Genomic DNA, 21,015 nt, shown 5'->3' with positions numbered 1-21,015 from the left:
TAAGGATATCATTTCTAGATTACTTCAGTAACTTCCTAAGTGATCTCATCCTTTCTTTTATCTTTAATTGCTGCTCAAAATCTTATCCAGTCATATCCCTTCCCTAAAGAGGCCAAATTCTTTAGCTTGGCAAACAAGATCTCTCATAATTTAGCTTATTCTTTCCATTGTCTTCATCCCCTTTTATCTAGCCCTTCTAACTATTTGCAGTTTTCCAAATAGACTATATGCTTTCTCATGCTCCGTGAGGGCTTCTGCGTGTACTGCCACTGGATTTGCTAGGTATAGAATGATACCAAAGCATACTTTGTCATAGTAGTTTCCACACTGCTGTATTTATCTCAATGGGAAAAAAAAAAAAAAATCAACAGACATTATCAACAGACAATCAACAGACATTATTCCTGAAAGACATTGTCTGTTCAGACTGATTGTTGACACAGAAACAGTATACAATAATAATTTTAAATCAAATGGAGGAAGGAGATATCTGACCTCCAGAAAAAACTGTTTTAGTAAGATTTTTTGCTGCTGTGATCCAAGGACCTAGCAAGAACAATTAGAGAATAAAAAGTTTATTTGATGGGACTTATATTTTAGAAGTCTCTGTCCATAGACAGCCAATTGTATTCCTCAGGGTGGAAGATTGTGGTCAAGGAAGCCTCGGAGCAAGGCACCCAGGAAGTAAAGAGAGAGAGCGAGCTCCACTCTTCAGGGACAAAATATATACCCCAAAGGCACATCCCCCAATGACCCACTTCCTCAAGCCATACCCTACTTTCCTATATTTATGACCCAAGTTAATCCTTATCAGAGGATTAATGCACTAATTAGGTCAAGACTCTTATAACCCAATTATTTCACCTCTAAGCTTTCCTGCATTGTCTCACACCTAAGCTTTTTGGGTACACCCAATATTCAATCTATAATAACCACATTATTCAGATGTCTGGTTTTCAACAAAAAATTCACAAGACATACAGAGAAAAAGGAAATTATGACCCATTAAATGGAAAAAAAAAAACTAAATCAATAGACATTGTCCCTTAGAGGCAACTAATGGTAGATCTATTAAACAAGGAATTTTAAATAGCTATCTGAAAGATACTCAAAGTACTAGAGAAAGATAAGAAAGCTAAGAAAATGATGTTAAAACGATAGTAAAGAGAGAGAAAAACCTAAAAAGAAACCAAAAAGAAATTCAAGAACTAAAAAGTATAGTAACTGATATGAAAAATTCACTAGAGGAATTCAAAAGTAGATTTGAGCAGGAATAAAACAGAATCAACAAACTTGAAGATAGGAGAGTGGAAATTATCAAGTAAGAGGAACAGAAAGGGAAAACAATGGAAGGAAAGTGAACAGAGTGTAAAGGAGCTGTGGGAAACCCTCAAGTGGAACATATATATTGTGGGGGTTCCAGAAAGAGAGAAAATGGCAAAAAATATTTGAAAAAATAACAACTGAGGGGCTGGAGTTGTAGCTCAGTGGTAGAGTGCTTGCCTGGCAGGTGTGAGGCATTGGGTTCAATCCCTAGCACCATGTAAAATTAAAGGGATTGTGTCCATCTACAACTAAAAAATAAATAAATAAGCAAATAAAAAAAAATAAAATACACACACACACACACACACATATATGTGTGTGTGTGTATATATATATACATACACACACTGAAAACTTTCCGAATTTGATGAGACATGAATGTAAAAATCCAGGAAACTCAACATGAAGGAAAATAAACATAAGGACATGTACATCGAGACACATTATAATTGAGCAGTTGAAAACCTAAAAAATCTTGAAAGCAGTGAGAGCAGTGACTCATCACACAAGGGATCCTTGATAACATTATCAGCAGATTTCTTATCAAACTTGGGAAGCCAGATAGCAGTGGACTGATAAAAAAATTAAAAGAAAAAAACTATCAACCAAGAATCCCATGTCTGACAAAACTGTCCATCAAAAGTAAAGGATTAATTAAGATGTTCCCAGATAAAAGGTGAGAAAGTTTGTAACTACTAGACTTGCTTGTGCAAGAAATGCTGAAGGGAGTTCTAGAGGTTGAAATGAAGACAATGGGTCGTAACCCAAAGTTTTGTGAAGAAATAAAGATCTCAGTTAAAGTAAATTCATGGACAGTTATACAAGCTATATTAAACAGGGTGTGTAACTCCACTCTTTGTTTTCTATTTGATCTGAGAAATAAACACATTTTTAAAAAAAAGTATTAGTCTAAGAGCTAGAATTATTGTAACAAGTGTTTATAATTCCACATTTAAGAGTTGAATCCATTTTAAAAAGTAATTGTTTTGGGGCACACATGTTTAAAGAACTAGTTTTATGACATCAGCAACTGAAACTGGTAAGGATGGAAATTAAAGGAGCAGAGTATTTTGTATTATTAAAGTCAAGCTGTATTATAAATTTGCTTTAAAACTTTAAGTGCAATCCCCATAACAACCACAAAAAAATAGTTTATAGAATATACATATAAGGAAACAATAAAATAATTTATAAACATTTCACTACAAAAAAAAATCAACAAAACACAATAGGAGACAGAAATGATGGCCAAAACAACAACTAGTAACAACAAAAAAAAATAAGGCATACAGAAAATAAATAACAAAATGACAAAATCAAATCCGCCCCCCCACACCCTTTTTTTTTTTTGATGGTGGTACTGGGGCTTGAACTCAGGGGCACTCAACCACTGAGCCACATCCCCAGCCCTATTTTGTATTTTATTTAGAGACAGGGTCTCACCCAGTTGTTTAGTGCCTAGTTTTTGCTGAGGCTGGCTTTGAACTTGGCGATCCTGTTTCAGCCTCCCAAACCACTGGGATTACAGGCATGTGCCACTGCGCCCAACTTAAATCCCTTCTTATCACTAATTATTTTTAAGTGTAAATGCGCTAAACACTCCAATCAAGAGAAAGATTGTGGAGGTATTATTGTCTACAAAAGACTCACTTTAGATCCAATAAGTAAAAAGTGAAAAGAATGGGGGGAAAATAGCCTGTGTTAAATAGTAACCAAAATAGAGCAGGAATGACTTTGCTAATCTCAGACAAAATAGAGTTTGCATTGTCTTACTCGTGAGCTTTTAGGGGATGCCTCATATCTAAACCATAACAACATTTGTGTACGTAATGACAGACCATCAAAATCTGTGAAGCATAAGTTGAAAGGAGAAGAGGGAAATAGTTCCATAATAATAGTTGGAGACGTAAATACCTTACTTTGAATAATGGATTGAATAACCAAACAGAAGGAAACAGAAGACTTAACAACAAACCAACTAAATATAACTACCATTTATGGAATGCTAACCAACAACAACAAAATATTCTTCCAACAACAACAAAATATTCTTCGTAAGTGCACTCAGGACATTAGGGATAGACCACCTCTTAGGCCATCTATTAAGTACCAGTAGATAGATATCATTCAGAGTACCTTCCCGACCATAGTGGGATGCAGTGAGAAATTAGTAACACAAGAAAAACTTGAGGGGCTGAGGCTGTAGCTCAGTGATAAAGTGTTAGCCTTGTATGTGTGAGGCACTAGGTTCAATCCTCAGCACCACATAAACAACTACAAATAAATAAACATTAAAATAAGAAAAGCGAGAAAATTCACAAATATGTGGAAGTTAAACACAGTCTTACCCAATGGATCAATGAAGAAATCACAAGGAAAATTAGAAAATGCTTAGAAACAAATGAAAACAAAAACAATATACTAAAACTTATGGAATACCACAAAACAACACTATGGAAGATATTTATAGCTGCAAACAAATGCTTATGTTAAAATATAAGAATGATTTCAAATTAGTGATGTAACTTTACAATTTAAGAAATTAGAAAACGAAGAAACTGTATCCAAAGCTACTGAAGGAAGGAGATATAGTACAGCAGAGATGAATTAGAACATAAAAACAATAGAGAAAATCAGTGGAACTAAAGGGGTTTTTTTGTTGTTGTTGTTGTTTGTTTGGTACCAGGGATTGAACCCAGTGGTATTTAACCACTGAGCCACATCCCCAACCCTTTTTATTTTTTTAAATTTTGATACAGGGTCTCACTAAGTTGCTTAGGGCCATGCTAAATTGCTGAGGCTGGCTTTGAACTTGAAATCCTCATACCTCAGCCTCCCGAACCACTGGTGTGTGCCACTCTGCCTGCCTAAGAGTTGTTTTTTGAAAATATCAACAAAACTGTCAAACCTTTAGCTAGATAGACTAACAAAAAAAAAAAAAAAAACACTTAGATTACTAAAACCAGAAATAGATTATAGAAATGAATGCCCATTCTGCAGAAATAAAAAGGATTATAAGACAGTAGTATGTCTATATAGAGAATAATGTTCAACAGGAAAAAAGCATTTTGCCAAAGACATACAAATGAGCAATAAACATGTGAAAATGTGCTTAACATCACTGATCATTGGGGAATTGCAAAGTAAAACTACAAGATAGGATTGCCATAGGATTCTATTAGGAAAAAAAAAATCAAATGTTGATGAGACTGTGGAGAAATTGGAACCTTTGTGCTCTGTTGGTGAAACTAAAATGGTAAAGCTACTGTGGAAAGTGGCATGGAGTTTCCTCAAAAACTTAAAACGGAGCCGGGTGCAGTGGTGTACACCTGTAATCCCAGTGGCTCTGGAGGCTGAGACAGGAGGATCATGAATTCAAAGCCAACCTCAGCAAAAGTGAGACACTAAACAACTCATTGAGAGCTTGTCTCTAAATAAAATACAAAATAGGGCTGAGGATGTGACTCAGGTTGAGTGCCTCTGAGTTCAATACCTAGTACAAAAAAAAAAAAATTAAAACGGAATAGTCATTCTGGCCATGTTCTCCAAACACACAAAAAAATCGAAAGCAAGTTGGTTTTCTATTTGTTTGTTTGTTTGGTATTAGGAATTGAACTCAGGGGTGAACTACCACTGAGCTACATCCCCAGACTTTTTATTTTGAGAAGGATCCAAGTTGCCCAGGTTGCCTTTGAACTGATGGCTCATCCTGGTTTAGCTTCCTAAATAGCTGGAATTACAGGCATGTGCCACCACACCCAGCTAAAGCAGAGTCTTGAAGAGCTATTTATACACCCATGTTTGCAGTAGCATTATTCATAGTAGAAAAACAATAGGCAACCCAAGGGTCTGTTGAGGTATGAATAGATAAGCAAGATACATTATATACATACAGGAAATTCTGATATATTTACTGCATCTATGAACCTTGAGGACATTATGCTAAGTGAAATAAGCTAGTCACAAAAAGACAAATATAATTCAAATTATAAAAAGTACTTAAAGTAGTAAAATTATAGACAGAAAATAGAATAATAGTTGATGGGTTGAGGAAAAGGAAGAACGTTACTGTTTGACTATAGAGTTTTAAATTTGTAAGATGAGAGTTCTGAAGATGGATGATGGTAATGGCTGTGCAGCAGTATGAATGTATTTAATACCACTGAATTACATACTTCAAAGGCTAAGATAGTAAATTATGTGGAAGAATTGATTTTGTCAGTATTGGCATGTTGGTGAAAGGCTATGGAGGAGTAAAATGTGACCTGAAACTTGTTAACTTGAGCTGATGAAGTTTAGGACAGAGGAGGAACAGATTTTCTAAGAAAGATTATGATTGCTATATAGTTTGTAATTTGAGGTGTCTCAAAGATTTCTGTGAGGAGGAAAATGGAAATTTCTCATGCAGTCTGAGATATTGGAGAAAATAGTTAGAACTGAGATGTAGTTTTGGATATAATCTTTATTGAGCTTATTGCTGAGACTGGAGTTAAATATTCAGTTGACCATGAATATATAGTGTGAAAAAAAGGAGGATCCAGCAAGCACCTGAGCTGAGAGAGGAGAGTTAATGACTAATGAGGAAGAGTGTTAGCAAAGGATCTTGAAAGGAGCAGATAGGGCTGGAGGCGCTGCCTACATGTAAGGTGAGTCTTTAGACAAACTATTGCTGGATTAATCCTTTAAAGACATTTTGAACATTCACAGTGAAATCTTGAGGAAGAAAAGGCCTGTTCTCCATAGTGCTGACAATAAAGCTGTTTGTTTCTATTCAGATACTTTTTTTTTTTTTTTTTTTTGTGGTGCTGGGGATTGAACCCAGGGCCTTGTGCATAGCTCTACCAGCTGAGCTATATCCCCAGTACTCTGTTCAAAGACAATTTTTGTGGGTTTTTTATTTACTGAAAATGTTCTGTAATCAACAGGTACAAAGGTAAGTAAAGCCACATTATGTTAAAACTCTTAGTACCCATTTTTTAATTCTTGTTAAGGCAAAAATTTACCTGTTGTCAAGAGAGAATTGCTTCTGTGTTTTGTATTGGCGATGTTTTTTTAAAAATATTTTTGTACTCAAGAGGCTGAGGCAGGAGATTAGTTCAAAGTTCATAAGACCCTGTCTCAAAATGTAGGAGATGGAGTAGGAGCTTGCTCTGTCATGCCACACATCAATCTGGTATTACAGTACCTCCAGGAATAGTACACCCCCTGCGGGGGAATAAAACTCAGTTAAAGGAAAGAAATAAAAGTGAATTTTGGGGTGTGTGTGTGTGTATATGTGTGTATTATATAATATGTATATACACACACACACACACACAAACACACACATATACATAGTTGTAACTCAGTGGTGGAATGCTTGTCTAGCATGTGTAAGGCCCTAGGTTTGATTCTCAAAAGAGGGGGGATGTATTTTGTTAAAGAAAATCGCCTTAATGGGTTTTCTCTTACTGCTAGAAAAAGGTACTGCCACATTGTGTTTTTGCCTGTAGATAGGTGTGATTCTATTTAAGTGTCTGCATTAAGATTGTCAGTGAAAATCTAGATAGTTTGCTTGGCTGTTGTAACAACAGTAGATAGTCTGTACATAGACCCTCTCTGTATATTTGCAACTGACAGTATCTGTGTATCGACCTATTCAGAGAATAGCCCTCTGTTTGGGATGATCAGAACTCATTTTAGATTCAGATGTCTTGCGGATGAAATGTGATTGTTTATTGTTGCAGTTGATGTTTGTTAAAGATTCCAGCCATAATAAGAAAAGTAGGAGGAGGGAATCAAATATTATTTCTTTACTTCTAGAAAAAGCTATGTTCTAAGTGTATTTATTGAACAAGAGGAACATTTTTAGCATATATTTTGAATTCTCTTATTGGTGTTTTAAAGATTTGTGATGACTTTAGAGTGAATGAGAGAAAGATGAGCTAGACTTCAAGGAAGAAAATAATTTTGTCTCATAGTAGAGGCATGCTTTGTTTTATGGTTTTTAATTAAATTTGTATAAATAAAAACTAAATATGGGAGCTGGGGTTGTGGCTCAGTGGTTGAGCGCTTGCCTCGCATATGTGAGGCACTGGGTTTGATTCTCAGCACCACATATAAATAAAGGAATAAAATAAGGTCCATCAACAACTTAAAAAAAAAATAAGCTAAATATGTATTCAATGTATATATCTGTACCGGACATTTTTTAATACTAGAGTAATATTTTGCTTGAGGGAGAATGGGCTGATGTTTTTGGTAATAAAATCTTTAAAATGTTGATAACTGCTGGGCATGGTGACACATGCCTGTAATTCTGATGACTCAGGAAGCTGAGATAGGAGGATCACAATTTCAAGAACAGCCTGGGCAACTTATTGAGACCTTGTTTCAAAATAAAATACAAAGCACAGGAAATGTAGCTCAGTGGTAAAGTAGTAGCAAAGTGCCTTGGAATCAATTTCCAGTGCAGCCAAAATAAAAAAGTTGATAGCTAATTTCTGACTAGCAATGTTGTACAACTATAGTTTCCTTAAATTAAAAAAAAAAAGGTAAACCAATAGTAACTTTGATTTTACATTTTTCCTCAAGTGACAGTAAAACTAATTTTACCACTAGAACTTGCTTCAAAAGTATTTCTGAACTATATATATGACTAGCTCATTACTGAAATAGTAAAACACAAAAAGTGACTTATCCAAATAATGTATTTCAGAGAGTAATAGATGTTCAAATTGTTACCTATTATTACATTTTTAGAAGGATTTATAGGTTCAAAAGTTTTACATGAGTAAAATTTAATATTGATAATCTAGCACTGTTGACTAGGTGAGAACTTGACATTCTTTGCCTCCTAACTTGGAATAATACAAAATACACAGCAGTGGCAACATGTATGAATTGTTCTGATCAAAATACATTTTTCCCAGATGTTATCAAGACTTTGAACTTAACTTCCTCTTCATAGGAAATATAGAAGGTAAAGCAATGAGTTTAATTCCAGTATGAGAAAACAATCAAACAAATCTAGAATGTGAGATATTCTCTAAGATAGTTTGCCTGGTATTTTCAAAAACAACTTTGTAAAAAAGGATAAAAGTGGGTGGATCAAAAGAGACATAAGAGCTAAATACTGATTTGTTCCTGGATTTGATGCTGGAGAGCAGGGGGAGGCAGGGGGACAGCTATGAAAAATATGTGAGCAGTCAAGGAAATTTCAGTGTGGAATAGGTACACTCATTTGTACTAGGGAGTTATTTTACCTGTTTCTTCAGTATGGTAACAGTATTATGGTTCAACATGAGAAAGTATTTCTAGAATATGATAAGTAGTAAGAGGTGTAGTGCCTTTATGTTCATGACTTTAAAAAGTATACACCTGGGATGGGAATATAGCTCTGTTGTAGAGTGCTTGCCTCACATGCACAAGGCCCTGGATTCAATCCCCAGCACCACAAATAAATAAATAAATAAATACACACACACACACACACACACACACACACACACACACACAAAGCAAATATGTAAAATGTTCATGATTGTCTCTAGGTAGTGTGTATGTGGCTAATGTTAATATTATTATTTAAAATTTTCTGCAAATTTGACATTTTTTATAATAGAATGGAATGTTCTTAAAACTTAATTGAGAGAAATAGTATTTATTGAGTGGCCTTATGATATACAGTGCATTCTACAGGTCATACAACCAACCATCAGGGATCTGTACGTATACTTCATTCCTGAGTAACATTTTTTACCAGGCTGTGTCTGAGTACCATAACACAAGTTCCATTGAGAACCAGGATGGAAAACAGTTGTGTTAAATATTTTGGAGAACTTTGCTTATTATATCACATGATATCCTTTTGGGGAACATGAAACTTTGGATTTTAGTAACAGGAATAGTTAAGCTGCTTCTGAGAAACTAGATTTTTGGCTTGTTACCGACATTGAGTTCTGTTTTTCTGGCTGCTAGAAAGGTCAGACCTCACTTGTAGCCATCTCCAGCTGGTGGTCTTCCTAACTGTGCCCCTGAGTGCTTTCAGCTTTTCTCTGTTTCCTTTAGTTTTTCCTCACTTTGATTCTCTTATCTTTTTTTTTATTATTATATTTTTAGTTGTAGATGGACACAACTAAAAATTTACTTATAATTATTTATTTTTATGTGGTGCAAAGGATCGAACCCAGTCATAAGTGTGAGACAAGCACTCCACCACTGAGCTACAACCCCAGCCACTTTTATCTGTTTTTTTTTTCTAGCCATATTCAAAGGATTTAAAATAATGTAGTTTATTATTTGAAAGTCACAAACTAAAAGACAGATTTTCACATTATTTTCATTAGTCCTATAAGTTCCTACTTCCAAATGCAGTACTCCATTGTCCGTTAGTCAATTTTAGAATAAGAGAATGTTTCTAGAAAATTATATACTTTTAAATGTAATTTAAGATATAAACATTTTTATTTTCTGGAATAACATTGCCATTGCTATATTTAAGTAAAATTCCTTATTTTATGGGGAGGAGTAATTCAGGACAAAGAACAACGCCAGTCCATGAAAATAAATATTTAGCAGCAGTTGGAATTAGCATTTTCCTTTGAGAATTTCGTTTTTCTTTTTTTCAATCAAGGGAAGTAAAATATGCCATTTGCAGTCACTTTACCTTTAACATTTCTGAAAGAATTGTGATCTACAATGACATTAGTTGCTTTTGAATGGTATTCAAATTCCTTCCCTCCTATAATAGTATCTTTCTTCTGTTAAAAGAGACTTTACATTTTACAAAATACTTTTCAGCATCAGCGTGTTGATGCACATATTTAAAATTTGCTCTTGCTACTTTTCAGGAAGTCAAAGTCCTCACCTCATTTTTGTGTGGGATTGCTGTGTTATATTATTGTGCTCTAACAGAATACTTATGACAGGGATAATACCACTTACTCTAAAATATGTAAGCTAATGATGGCCAAGACAATTTTTAGATATTATGTATATGTTAGGTAAGTATTTAAGTTTAAATTTTTAAAAAGTGTTCATTCAGTGAAATTTTCCAATGAAGTTTTTTGTGGTTTTTTTTTTTTTTTTTTTTTTCTTTAGTGATGGGGACTTGAACTCAGGGCCACTTTACCACTGAGCTACCAGCCCTTTTTATTTTTTATTTTTAAACAGGGTCTCCTGAGATAGGAGGATCAACTTCTAGGCTGGCCTAGAAGTTGATCCTCCTATCTCAGCATCCTGAGTTGCTGGAATTACAGGCATAAGCCACCATGTCTAGCTTTTAAAGGCTTTTGTATTTGCAAAACTGTGTTAATTTTATATTTGGGCATACTTAAGTCTGACCTTAATAACCTGTGATCTTCCATCTTGAGTGGTATACTCAAATTAATTGCCAAAAGAGGGTTGGTGTCGCTGTGTCCTGCACAAGGGATCAGTTAGTTAACTGCACAGAGGTATGAGCCAGCTGAGAAATTAAAAGTCTGAAATAATTAGTAAGAAATAAAAGACTCAGAAAAGTAGTTTCACAGCGGGGTCCTGGTGGGAATATTGGACCTGATGACTCCTGTCTCTAACAAAGAGTGAGGGTCTGCATGCTTTATTTATAGGGGAACACATCAAAGGGATTTATTATGAGGAAGGGTTCTTAAAGGTAAACGAGAGAGAAGCAGGAGGTTATGGGGAAGTTGGCCTGAATGGAGCCTTATCACCTTCGCAGTAATTCCTCCTCCTCCAGGCAGCTGGCACCTCAAGACTATATGGATGCACAGATATCTCTTTCCACCTCCTTGAACCTGGAGCTGTCTGAACCAATAAATTCTGCAGTATCACAGAATTCTCTATGAGCAGGATGTTGCCAAGGCAACGGAGTGGTCTCAGATTGGTGAGATGGCACAGAGAGTTCTTTGAGGGGCACACCTCCGCTTAGAGATGGCTCAGACAAGCTCACAATTCATCTGTGGCTCCCAACAGGTTAGTTGTTCACTTAAGTGTGAGTGAAGTAAGACTGCCATCTCTTTTGCCCCAGATGGAACAATTCCTAGAATCAGGATTTAGCTTTCTTTGCTCACCTCTGGAATTCACTTCTGGTTTGCCAAAATAAGGTAAAATAAGGTGTATATCTTTCTTTCTGCATTTTACTTTCAAGTGAAAATTCATTGTCATCCTTATCCCATTCATTTGTTTTTTCTTTCTTTCTATGTGTGTGGTACTGGGTATGGAAGCCTGGGCCTCACACTTCCTAGGAAAGTTCTCTACCACTGAGATACATCCCCAGCCCACCCTCATTCATTTCTTGACACATAAACATCAACTTTAATTTTGCCTTAGGGCCAGTTGGTCATGTGAATGCTGTACAACATCTCCGTTTATACTGCTTCACACATCACTCTCAGGACAAGTTCCCACAAAGACCTCTTTTGTTCTACTGTCAATCCACCCTGAAGAAACCAGTTTCCAAACTATGCACAGCTTTGTAAATCAAGATGAACTGGTCAGAAATTGGATACAGAAGCAAACAAGAAGCCAAATAATACTTCCTAGTTAACATGGCAGTTAACAAGCTGATCGTGCTATGTGTAGTAAAATTGCAGGTCATAAAATGTTTTGAATTCTAAGAAAATGCCAGTTAGAAAGTTTATATCATATTCTTATTGTAATTATAGTTCAAGGTCATTAACTTGTTCCTATTATTATTGGAGTTAAGAAAATACAAGTAATGTTTTTAGTAAGATATTCTAGGCAACAGAAGGCAGTGAGAACAAGAACAAATGATGAAATGCGAACTTTAGTTCTGCATATTTCTTTTTTTTTTTGGTGGTGCTAGGGATTAAACCCAGGGCCCTGTGCATGTAAGGCAAGCAGTCTACCAACTGAACTATATCCCTAGCCCCCTAGTTCTGCATATTTCTTAATTAGCTTTGTACATGATCACTGAGGACCAAGATTGGGAGGAAGAGGAGTTTGGCCTGTGGGCATAGCTGTCCTTTCTGACACCAGTGTACCACAGTATGGAACCAATATAGTGAGATACAGAGCTGACGTTCCTGGGAACTCTACGTAAGTCAGGAGGAAAGCGATATACCCATACATAATGATAGTAACAATATGTTTTTCACCAGAGTTAAACATAATGTATTCACAGCTTAATTTATGGATTTTGAAAATATCCTTGAAATATTTTCTCTTTTAATAAATGTTTTGTCCAATTATTTTTGCCATCTTGTTCAGAGCTTTCAAGAATATCAAGCACTTCTCAAAAGTTTTGTTTTCCTTCAGATGATCTAGTCTAAACACTGTGCTTTTAACTCTATCCTTCCAAATATCCTTCCAAAGAATTGGCATCTTTGTGATATGTTTCTCTCCCCTTGAAAAATTTAAAAAAGAACAAAGGGAGTAAAAAAGAAAAGATTTAAAATGCCTTCTATTCGTAAGTTCAGTAATAGGCAAAGACAATGTTCCTCAACCAAAGAGATCAGAAAATTCTCAAGAGTACTTTGAAAATATATAGTTTAGATTCTGAATCTGTTACAGAGATGGTATGATACATTTAAAATTTTACTATATATCACATTTCTTCCCCACCATATTTTGAGATGGAAATCATAATTAAAAATGTTTTCTTTCCTCATAAAGCCCCTTTCTCACCAAGCTATTTACATATACAATTTTTTTTTTTTCCTATTTTGGTAAAGCCAGGAGAAACTTTTTTGGTTTTTTTGTTTTTTGGGTTTTTTTTTTTTTTTTTTGGTACTAGGGACTGATCTCAGAGGCACTTAACCACTGAGTCACATCCCTAGCCCATTTTTTGGTTTACTGGGGATTGAACTCAGGTACTCAACCACTGAGCCACATCCCTAGCCCTGTTCTATATTTTATTTAGAGATAGGCTTTCACTGAGTTGCTTAGCACCTCGATTATCCTGAGGCTCGATTTGAACTCAAGATCCTCCTGCTTCAATCTCCTAAACCACTGGGATTACAGGTGTGCACCACCATAACCAGCCTCAAGAAGAACTTTTTGAAAATATTTTTTCCTTATGTAAGAAAGAAAAAGGGCTGAGTAATGAAATGCTGCCTTGTTTCCAGCCTTCTTTCCCCCCCTTTTTTTTTTCATATTCCCAGGCTGGAGGTGCAGCTAGGTGACACTTGCCTAACATGTCCCAGGTCCTGGGTTGGAACCCTAGAGACTGAAAAAAAAAAAGATAATTCAGAATGGATTCCTCAGTTTAATTCCAACTTACTGATTATATTTGAATTGTTGAAATAATATGAGCTATGTTTTCTTTTTTAATTATTGCATTTTTGAGGTATAATTAACATATACTAACATACACATGTCTTAACTATACAGTATGAATTTTGACCCATCAGGATATGATGTACATCTGGTCAACAGGAAAGCTTTCTCAAAATACTCGTCAGAAAATTGAAAAGTTTTCTAGATGATTCTGAGCTAAACCCAGTTAAGAACAATTACCTTTTAAAGAATCAGAGGATAATATACATAAAATATGTAATATGTCATAGAATGTTATACAGATTAAAATTAGGTTATTGTTTTTTTAAAAAATATAAACTTATCAGGCTAGGGTTGTGTCTCAGTGGCAGAGTACTTGCTTGCCTAGCATGCATGAGGCCCTGGGTTCGATCCCCAGCACCACATTTAAATAAATAAATAAACAAAATAAAGGTATTGTGTTCATCTACAACTAAAAATATTTTTAAAAAGTAAACTTCTCAGACTGGGGGTGTACCTCAGTGGTGGAACACTTGCCTCACATGTATGAGACACTGGGTTTAATTCTCAGTACCACATAAAAATAAATAAATAAAGATATTGTGTCCCTCTACAACTAAAAAAATATATTTAAAAAAAAGTAAATTTCTCTCATGCCTTTTTAAGGGGTTTGCTATACTCACTCATGTGTGAAATTTTTAATTTGTTTTTCTGTTTGTTTTTAAGAAAATTAATCAAAAACTTCACGATGGAGTATGTCAGCGCTGTAAAGAAGTTCTTGAATGGCGTGTAAAATACAACAAATACAAACCATTATCAAAACCTAAAAAATGGTGAGTTAAATTTCTTCATTACCTTAACCAGTGGCATGTATATCATACATTGTTATTTCTAAAATTGTATCCAAATAAATATCAAAGTCAATTTTTTTTTAAAATTCCATTTGGGCTGGGGATATAGCTCAGTTGATAGAGTGCTTACCTCACATGCACAAGGCCCTGGGTTCAATCCCCAGCGCCACATACACACATAAAAATTCCATTCTCTCTTTTAGCATTTTGTCTTGCATGCATAGTGAATCTTGGTTTTTAGAGATGAGAAAAAGTAGATTCATCATTCCCTGTCCAGTCTTTCACAAATAATAATGCACCACTCATAGAACCTTGTTCATAAAAAGTGAGTTTTGGCTGAGAAGAAGTTTGTGTTACAAAATGTCTCCTACTAATGAAATAACACTATTTACTATAGATTATCTTTACCAATTCTTAAAAGGAATCCGATCTTTTAATTCAATCCATAAAATTTTTTGTAATTACTTTCAATGTAAAAATTAGCATATTCTTTTTACATTATGAATTTAATTTGGTAATCTATATAGTTGCTATTAAGAACATTTGCTCAAGCAGGACATGGTGGCACATGCCTGTAATTACAGCGGCTCTGGAGGTTGAGGCAGGAGGATCACTATTTCAAAGCCAGCCTCTGCAATGGTAAGGTGCTAAGCAACTTAGTGAGACCCTGTCTGTAAATAACATAGAGAATAGGACTGGGAATGTGGCTCAGTTGTTCAGTGCCCCTGAATTCAATCCCCAGTACCCCAAAAAATAATCTTTATTCATTATTTCTTTATTTAACTGTTCAATAGCTTCATCTTCCTTGAAAAGGTGTTCTTCTTTATATTTTTGTTTGTTTATTTTTTTTTATACTTGGAATTGAACTCAGGAGTGCTTTACCACTGAGCCTTTTTTAACTTTGTGACAGTGTCTTGCTAAATTGCTGAGGCTGGCCTTGAACTTAATCCTCCTACCTCAGCCTCCCAAATTGCTGAGATTATAGTGTGTGCCACTGCAGTAGGTGGTATTCTCACTTTATGAGAGAAAATTTTACTTAAACTTTGGAAGATCTGTCTAAATATATGTAATAAAGCTGTTGGTGTTTATTTTTGTCGAAAAATGTCAGCGTGTCTGTGAATCTAAAACTGAAGCTATGGAATAATTTGTTTACTTGGGAATATTTGATAGCTTTGAGTGTCTTAATTTGAGTGATTTATTTTGCCTGAGATATGCTGCATTTTCTTAACTTTTTATTCTATAAAATTTATTTTATACTTTCTATGAAACAGATACTAAAACATCTGAAATGCTTTCAATTTTTCAAATACACTGAAACATCATACAACACAAAAAAATGCAAATTTTATCGTGAAGTTTTTTTGATACTTGTCAGAAGGTGACTGATTGCAATGCCTAAGATAGTCATACTATTAATTTACCTCCAAGTTTGTTTAGCACATTGTAGATCTTTTTTGTCAGGCATGATATCCCAGCAGCTCCAGAAGCTAAGGCAGGAGAATCCTAAGATTGAGACCAGCTTCAGCAACTTAGCGAGGTCCTAAGCAACTTAATGACACCCTGTCTCAAAATAAAAAATATAAAAGGGCTGTGGAATGGGGCTCAGTGATAAATCACCTCTGGGTTCAATCCCTAGTACCAAAAAGAAAAAAAGGAAAGAAAGAAAGAGATCTTATCTCTTAAAAGACAATGAAACGTGCACAGGATGCTTCTTTTTAGTATGGAAAGTTACAAACTTTTTAGAAAATTTTTTTTCCAGTACTAATCTTTCAGACCAGAATTTTTAGATTTATTTTGGGTATAGTTGACTCCCCCTTTAAAAGGTTTATAAATTTCTCACTTCTGTCTTTCAGTGTTTTCTTCTTGTTTTTCAGCATTCCCTTCCAGAACAAAACACCTTTAAACAAGTCTGATGAGTCTTATTCTCACTGGCCCAAATTAGCAGTAGGGAGATTTAATAATAGGGAAATTGTATGCAATATCTAATTTAGATTTTTATAAATGAATTAAGTATATTCTCTGGATAGCAATTAGATACTAGTTGTGTACTTTCAGTTAATAGGCCTAATACAAGATTTGTAGGTTTCTGAGTATTTTCTACAAGGCATTTTCTATAAAGATCTTTTAAGATTTCATCAATCTCCATTTTCTCTTTCTAGCATTTTTTCCCTAAAAGAATTGGAAGTATAGGTAATAAATATTTGCATATTCATAGGATTTTAATAGACTAGTGTTGTGTAAGAAAGAAAATCTTTTAAGAACATTTCTGTCTCAGCAATTGTTTATGTTCTAATTTTGCCCATCTTTAATATATGCTAGCTGGTGACACATGCCAATAATCCAGTAGCTCAGGAGGCTGAGATAGGAGAATTGAGAGTTCAAAGCCAACCTCAGCAACTCAGTGAGATCCTATCTCTAAATAAAATACAAAATAGGGCTGGGGATGTGGCTCGTTGATGAGTGCCCCTGAGTTCAATCCCTGGTACCTAAAAAAAAAAAAAAAGATATATATATATATTATCCTAGGTGTTTATCTTCATTATGAATGTGCTAGTATGTGAAAGATTATATCAGTTATTAGTCTTCCACAGGCTATAGAATTTCCAGACATACTTATATGGCTCTTAGATTTTTCCCTTCTTTTCTGTGTTACTTATAATCTTAATATTTTCATGGCCAGTGCCAGGTGCAGTGGTGCACACCTATAATCCCAGGGACGAGGGAGGCTGAGGCAGGAGGATCGTGAGTTCAAAGCCAGCCTCAGCAACTTAACAAGGCATTTAGCAACTCAGTGAGACCTGTCTCTAAATAAAATTTTAAAAGGGCTGGCGATGTTGTTCAACAATTAAGTGCCCCTGGGTTCAATCCAGGTACCCCCCTCCAAAAATTTTTTTTTTCATGGCCAGAAAAACTTGCATACTTTAAATCCTAGAAAAACAAATATTTATTTGGACAAACACAAAGATTCAGTTAAAAACAAAAAGAAAAGGAAAGCAGTGTAAGTGGCAAATTTTTGTAAGTCACACATCACTTAATGATGGGGATAGCTTACCATTATAGTCCATCCTGTATGTGGTTCATCATTGACAAAAATATCATTATATAATGCATAACTGTAATTAGTTTTCCAGAAAATTTAGAATATACCAATCTTTGAAAATGGTTGGATGTGAACACATTAACTCAAACACATACAACTTTGTTCTGACTCAAAGCTGTTGAAGTCCTTGGAGTTAGGGGAGTTTGTGGTGGTATTGTCACTAGCTGTGTCACTAGCTGTGATTCAGAGGTCTTCAAGAGACCATTGTGTCAAGGAGGTGAGGGCTAAGAAGGACCTCAAGAGCTACTATTCTGCATTATATTGAGGTAGATGTGGTTAGCTGTACTTCAGCTCACAACAAAGCAAGATGAGGGAAATATTGTACAAATGCCAAAATATAGATAACAAGATTTTAAAGCCTAAAGGAAGATCTCTAAGAGTAAAGAAGCCCAAGCTAATGGAAAACAGGTCATAGCTTATGAGACTGAGACATTACTAGTCAAAATAGGATCTTGTAAAGGAAGAAAAAGTTATTTTTCCATCTACCCTTCTAGGTTCTTAGTTGAGGCCCTTCTTTTAATAAAAACAATAGCAAGAGAAAAGGACACCTTTATTTAATATGAGTTTTATGTGACATTTACACATTTTTTTGTTTAGTTTTTTAGGCAGTGCTGTGGGGATAGAATTTAGGGCCTTCTACAGGCTAGGCAAGTACTCTACCCCTGAGCTACACCCCACCCAAATTTTATGTGCCATGGGAACCTTCATAAAGATTTGAAGAAATGATTAAACCCAAGTGCTTTCATATTAGGTTTGATAAGGAATGGAAAGCCATGGGAAAATGTGATAGGACAAAGTAGGAAACTTAGCTAGACCTTTGTCCGCCTTTGGAGATAATGATGATCTTTTTCCTCCAGGTATCATGAGGGCATGTCTTGAATGAGTGTCTTATAAGGAGAAGGTCAGAGAGATTTTCCTACACCTGCTGTTTCTCAGATTACTTCATCTTAAACTATTCAATTTGCCAAGATACCTTATTTTAGACTAACATGTTTTGAACCTTGTCAATCTGAACATGTTACCTTCCTATACTAGGACATCGTTAATTTCTTTTCTTTTTTTTTTTTTTTTTGTGTGTGGTGCTGGGGATTGAACCCAGGGCCTTGTGCATGTGAGACAAGCACTCTACTAACTGAGATATATCCCGAGCCCCAGGACATAATAAATTTCTGATAATCCTGGACACATGGTACGTGAGGCATATAGGAAAGCCTAGCTTTCAAATTTCAGTCCCATGACTGAAAGGGTTATAGAGTGTATAACTCATCAATATCCACCTTGCTTTTTCTGTGTATTAAGACATGCCCAGGGGGATGGGGATATAGCTCAGTTGGTAGAGTGCTTGCCTTGAATGCACAAGGCCCTGGGTTCAATCCCCAGCACCACCAAAAAAAAAAAGACATGCCCAACATTATAAGGAATTTAAATCTATTGATGATGTTGCTAACATAACTTGTTTTGAAATTTTAAATATTTTATTCAAGTTAGTAGTCACCTGTAATTTAAATTTGTCCTCTGTTAGGGTTTCTATAAGATGTTTACAGATGCCTCTCAACTGATAATGGTGTTACATCCTGACAAACCTGTCATATAAGTTGAAAATATCTTAAGTTAAAAATGTGTTTAGAGGGCTGGAGATATAGCTCAATTGGTAGAGTGCTTGCCTCACATGCACAAGGTCCTGGGTTTAACCCACAGAACCACCAAAAATATGAATTAATAAAAATGTCTTTAGGAGTGGTAGCATACTTGCCTAGCAAGTGGATATCTCAGTTTGATCCCTAGAATTAAACATGCAAAAGAATATATGTTTAGTATATTTAACCTTCCAAACATTGTATCTTAGCTTTACCTTCCCTAAATATGCTCAGCATAATTAATCTACAGCTAGGCAAAAAGTATCCAAGAGGAACTATTCGTGTGTGTGTGTGTGTGTGTGTGTGTGTGTGTGTGTGTGTGTGTGTATATACTACCGGGAATTGAACTCAAGGGTCCTTTACCTCTGAGCTATAGCAGTCACCCACACACACTTTTATTTTTTTCAATTTAAGAAAAGGCCTAGCTAAGTACCTGAGGCTGCCCTTAATCTTTCAATTCTCTTTCCTAGTTACTAGAATTACAGATGAGTGTCACCATGCCCAGAAAACACAAACTATTTCATAATAAAACATGTAATTAATTGTATAACGTATTGAAAGTGGAAAACAATCCTTGTATGGGTTTGTTTTTATACCATGATGAAATCAATAAATTGTAAGTCAAAACATTAGAAGTAGTAGACCATTCGTACTTTGTTACTAACTGTCAAAGATGTGTCTTTTAACTGGACATGGTAGCTTACACTTACAATCCCAGGTACTGGGAACCTGAAGCAGGAGGCTCACAAATTCAAGGCCAATCTAGGCAATTTAGTGTGACCATATCTCAAAATAAAATTTTTCAAAAAGTGGAGTTGTAGCCAGAGCACTTGCCTAGCATGCATTAGGCCCTGGGTTCAATCCCTAGTACTAACCCTCCACCCCACCCACAGACACACAAACAAAAGTAACTTCTGTGTAATTTCATTTTTCTGGTTAAAATGTTGAATACTGGGGCTGGAGTTGTGGCTCAGCGGTAGAGTGCTTGCCTAGCACATGCCAGGAGTGGGGTTCAAACCTCAGCACCACGTAAAAATAAATAAAATGAAGGTATTGTGTCCAACCACAACTAACATATGTTGAACACTATTTTACTTGTCTAAATATCACTTGCCACAAATTATGCAGCAAAACAATGTATATAAAGAAATGTTAAGTAGAATATAAAATGTTAAGGGAAAAGGGGGCTCTTTGTAAGTGACATTTATTTTAAATTGAAGTAGTAATATTCTGAATATGGGAACAATTAAAGCCCTTTCTCCCATTTGTCTGTCTTTTCAAATGTCAAAACCCATACCATTAGCAAATTTCTATCATTCATGGGGATCTGATACCAGAAATTAGAGCAGAGAAAAAAAGTTTGGCATCAAAATTTTCACACATACCTGCTTCAACCATTAGAAGCAGAAATGGTCCCATGTTTGTACTTGGCAAACAATGTTGCATATTTATTTTCTTCCAGTGTGCTAACATGCTGCAGGAATTTTTATAAGCGTGTTCATTATGGCAGTCTCTCCCAGTTACTGGAAATAATCCTGGACCATCACCAGAGAATTTTAAAAACAGAATAGAGGTCCTAACTTGAGTTGATTGAAAGAGAGATGGGTTGAAAACTGTATTTGATAGAGGGGAATTAAATGAAGGCAGTGAGAGGATAGGGGATAAAAAGCAGCCGGTGCTTCCCTTTGTAATAAGTCAATTTTAAATAGCTCTACATAGGGCTAGGAATGTAATTCAGTAATAGAGTGCTTGCCACCAAGCCCAAACCCTACAAAATAAATAAGTAAATAGCTCTGGATATTCAAAGCTTGAGGTCTTTATAGAAATAAAGTGAAAGGCTCATAAAAGTAAAAACCCTAGAATCAACAGTCACCTGTATTTTATA

General features: G+C 35.3%; 1 protein-coding gene and 1 non-coding gene across 8 annotated transcripts in view; both read left to right on the top strand.

Annotated features, from left to right (window-relative positions):
• C13H9orf85 (chromosome 13 C9orf85 homolog) overlaps positions 1–21,015 on the top strand; it is a 60,416-nt gene that overhangs the window by 20,424 nt on the left and 18,977 nt on the right. For 3 of the 7 annotated variants that reach the window (XM_071600577.1, XM_071600578.1, XM_071600576.1), the window contains exons 2-3: positions 11,042–11,277; positions 14,269–14,375. In XM_071600577.1, the coding sequence (XP_071456678.1) occupies positions 11,236–11,277; positions 14,269–14,375 (149 nt within the window). In that variant the 5' untranslated portion in view covers positions 11,042–11,235. Of the gene's footprint in view, positions 1–11,026; positions 11,278–14,268; positions 14,376–21,015 lie in introns of those variants that run through there. The other 4 variants (XM_071600575.1, XM_027940137.3, XM_071600574.1 and 1 more) reach the window with 2 other exon arrangements.
• On the top strand, positions 18,809–18,881 carry Trnas-uga (transfer RNA serine (anticodon UGA)). The gene has a single exon. It is a non-coding gene; the product is annotated as a tRNA-Ser (tRNA).

The sequence above is a fragment of the Marmota flaviventris genome, chromosome 13, assembly GCF_047511675.1.
Source record: "Marmota flaviventris isolate mMarFla1 chromosome 13, mMarFla1.hap1, whole genome shotgun sequence".
Lineage (NCBI taxonomy): Eukaryota > Metazoa > Chordata > Mammalia > Rodentia > Sciuridae > Marmota > Marmota flaviventris.
The sequence above is the reverse complement of the archived record's forward strand: the minus strand, read 5'-3'. Positions and strand labels throughout refer to the sequence as shown.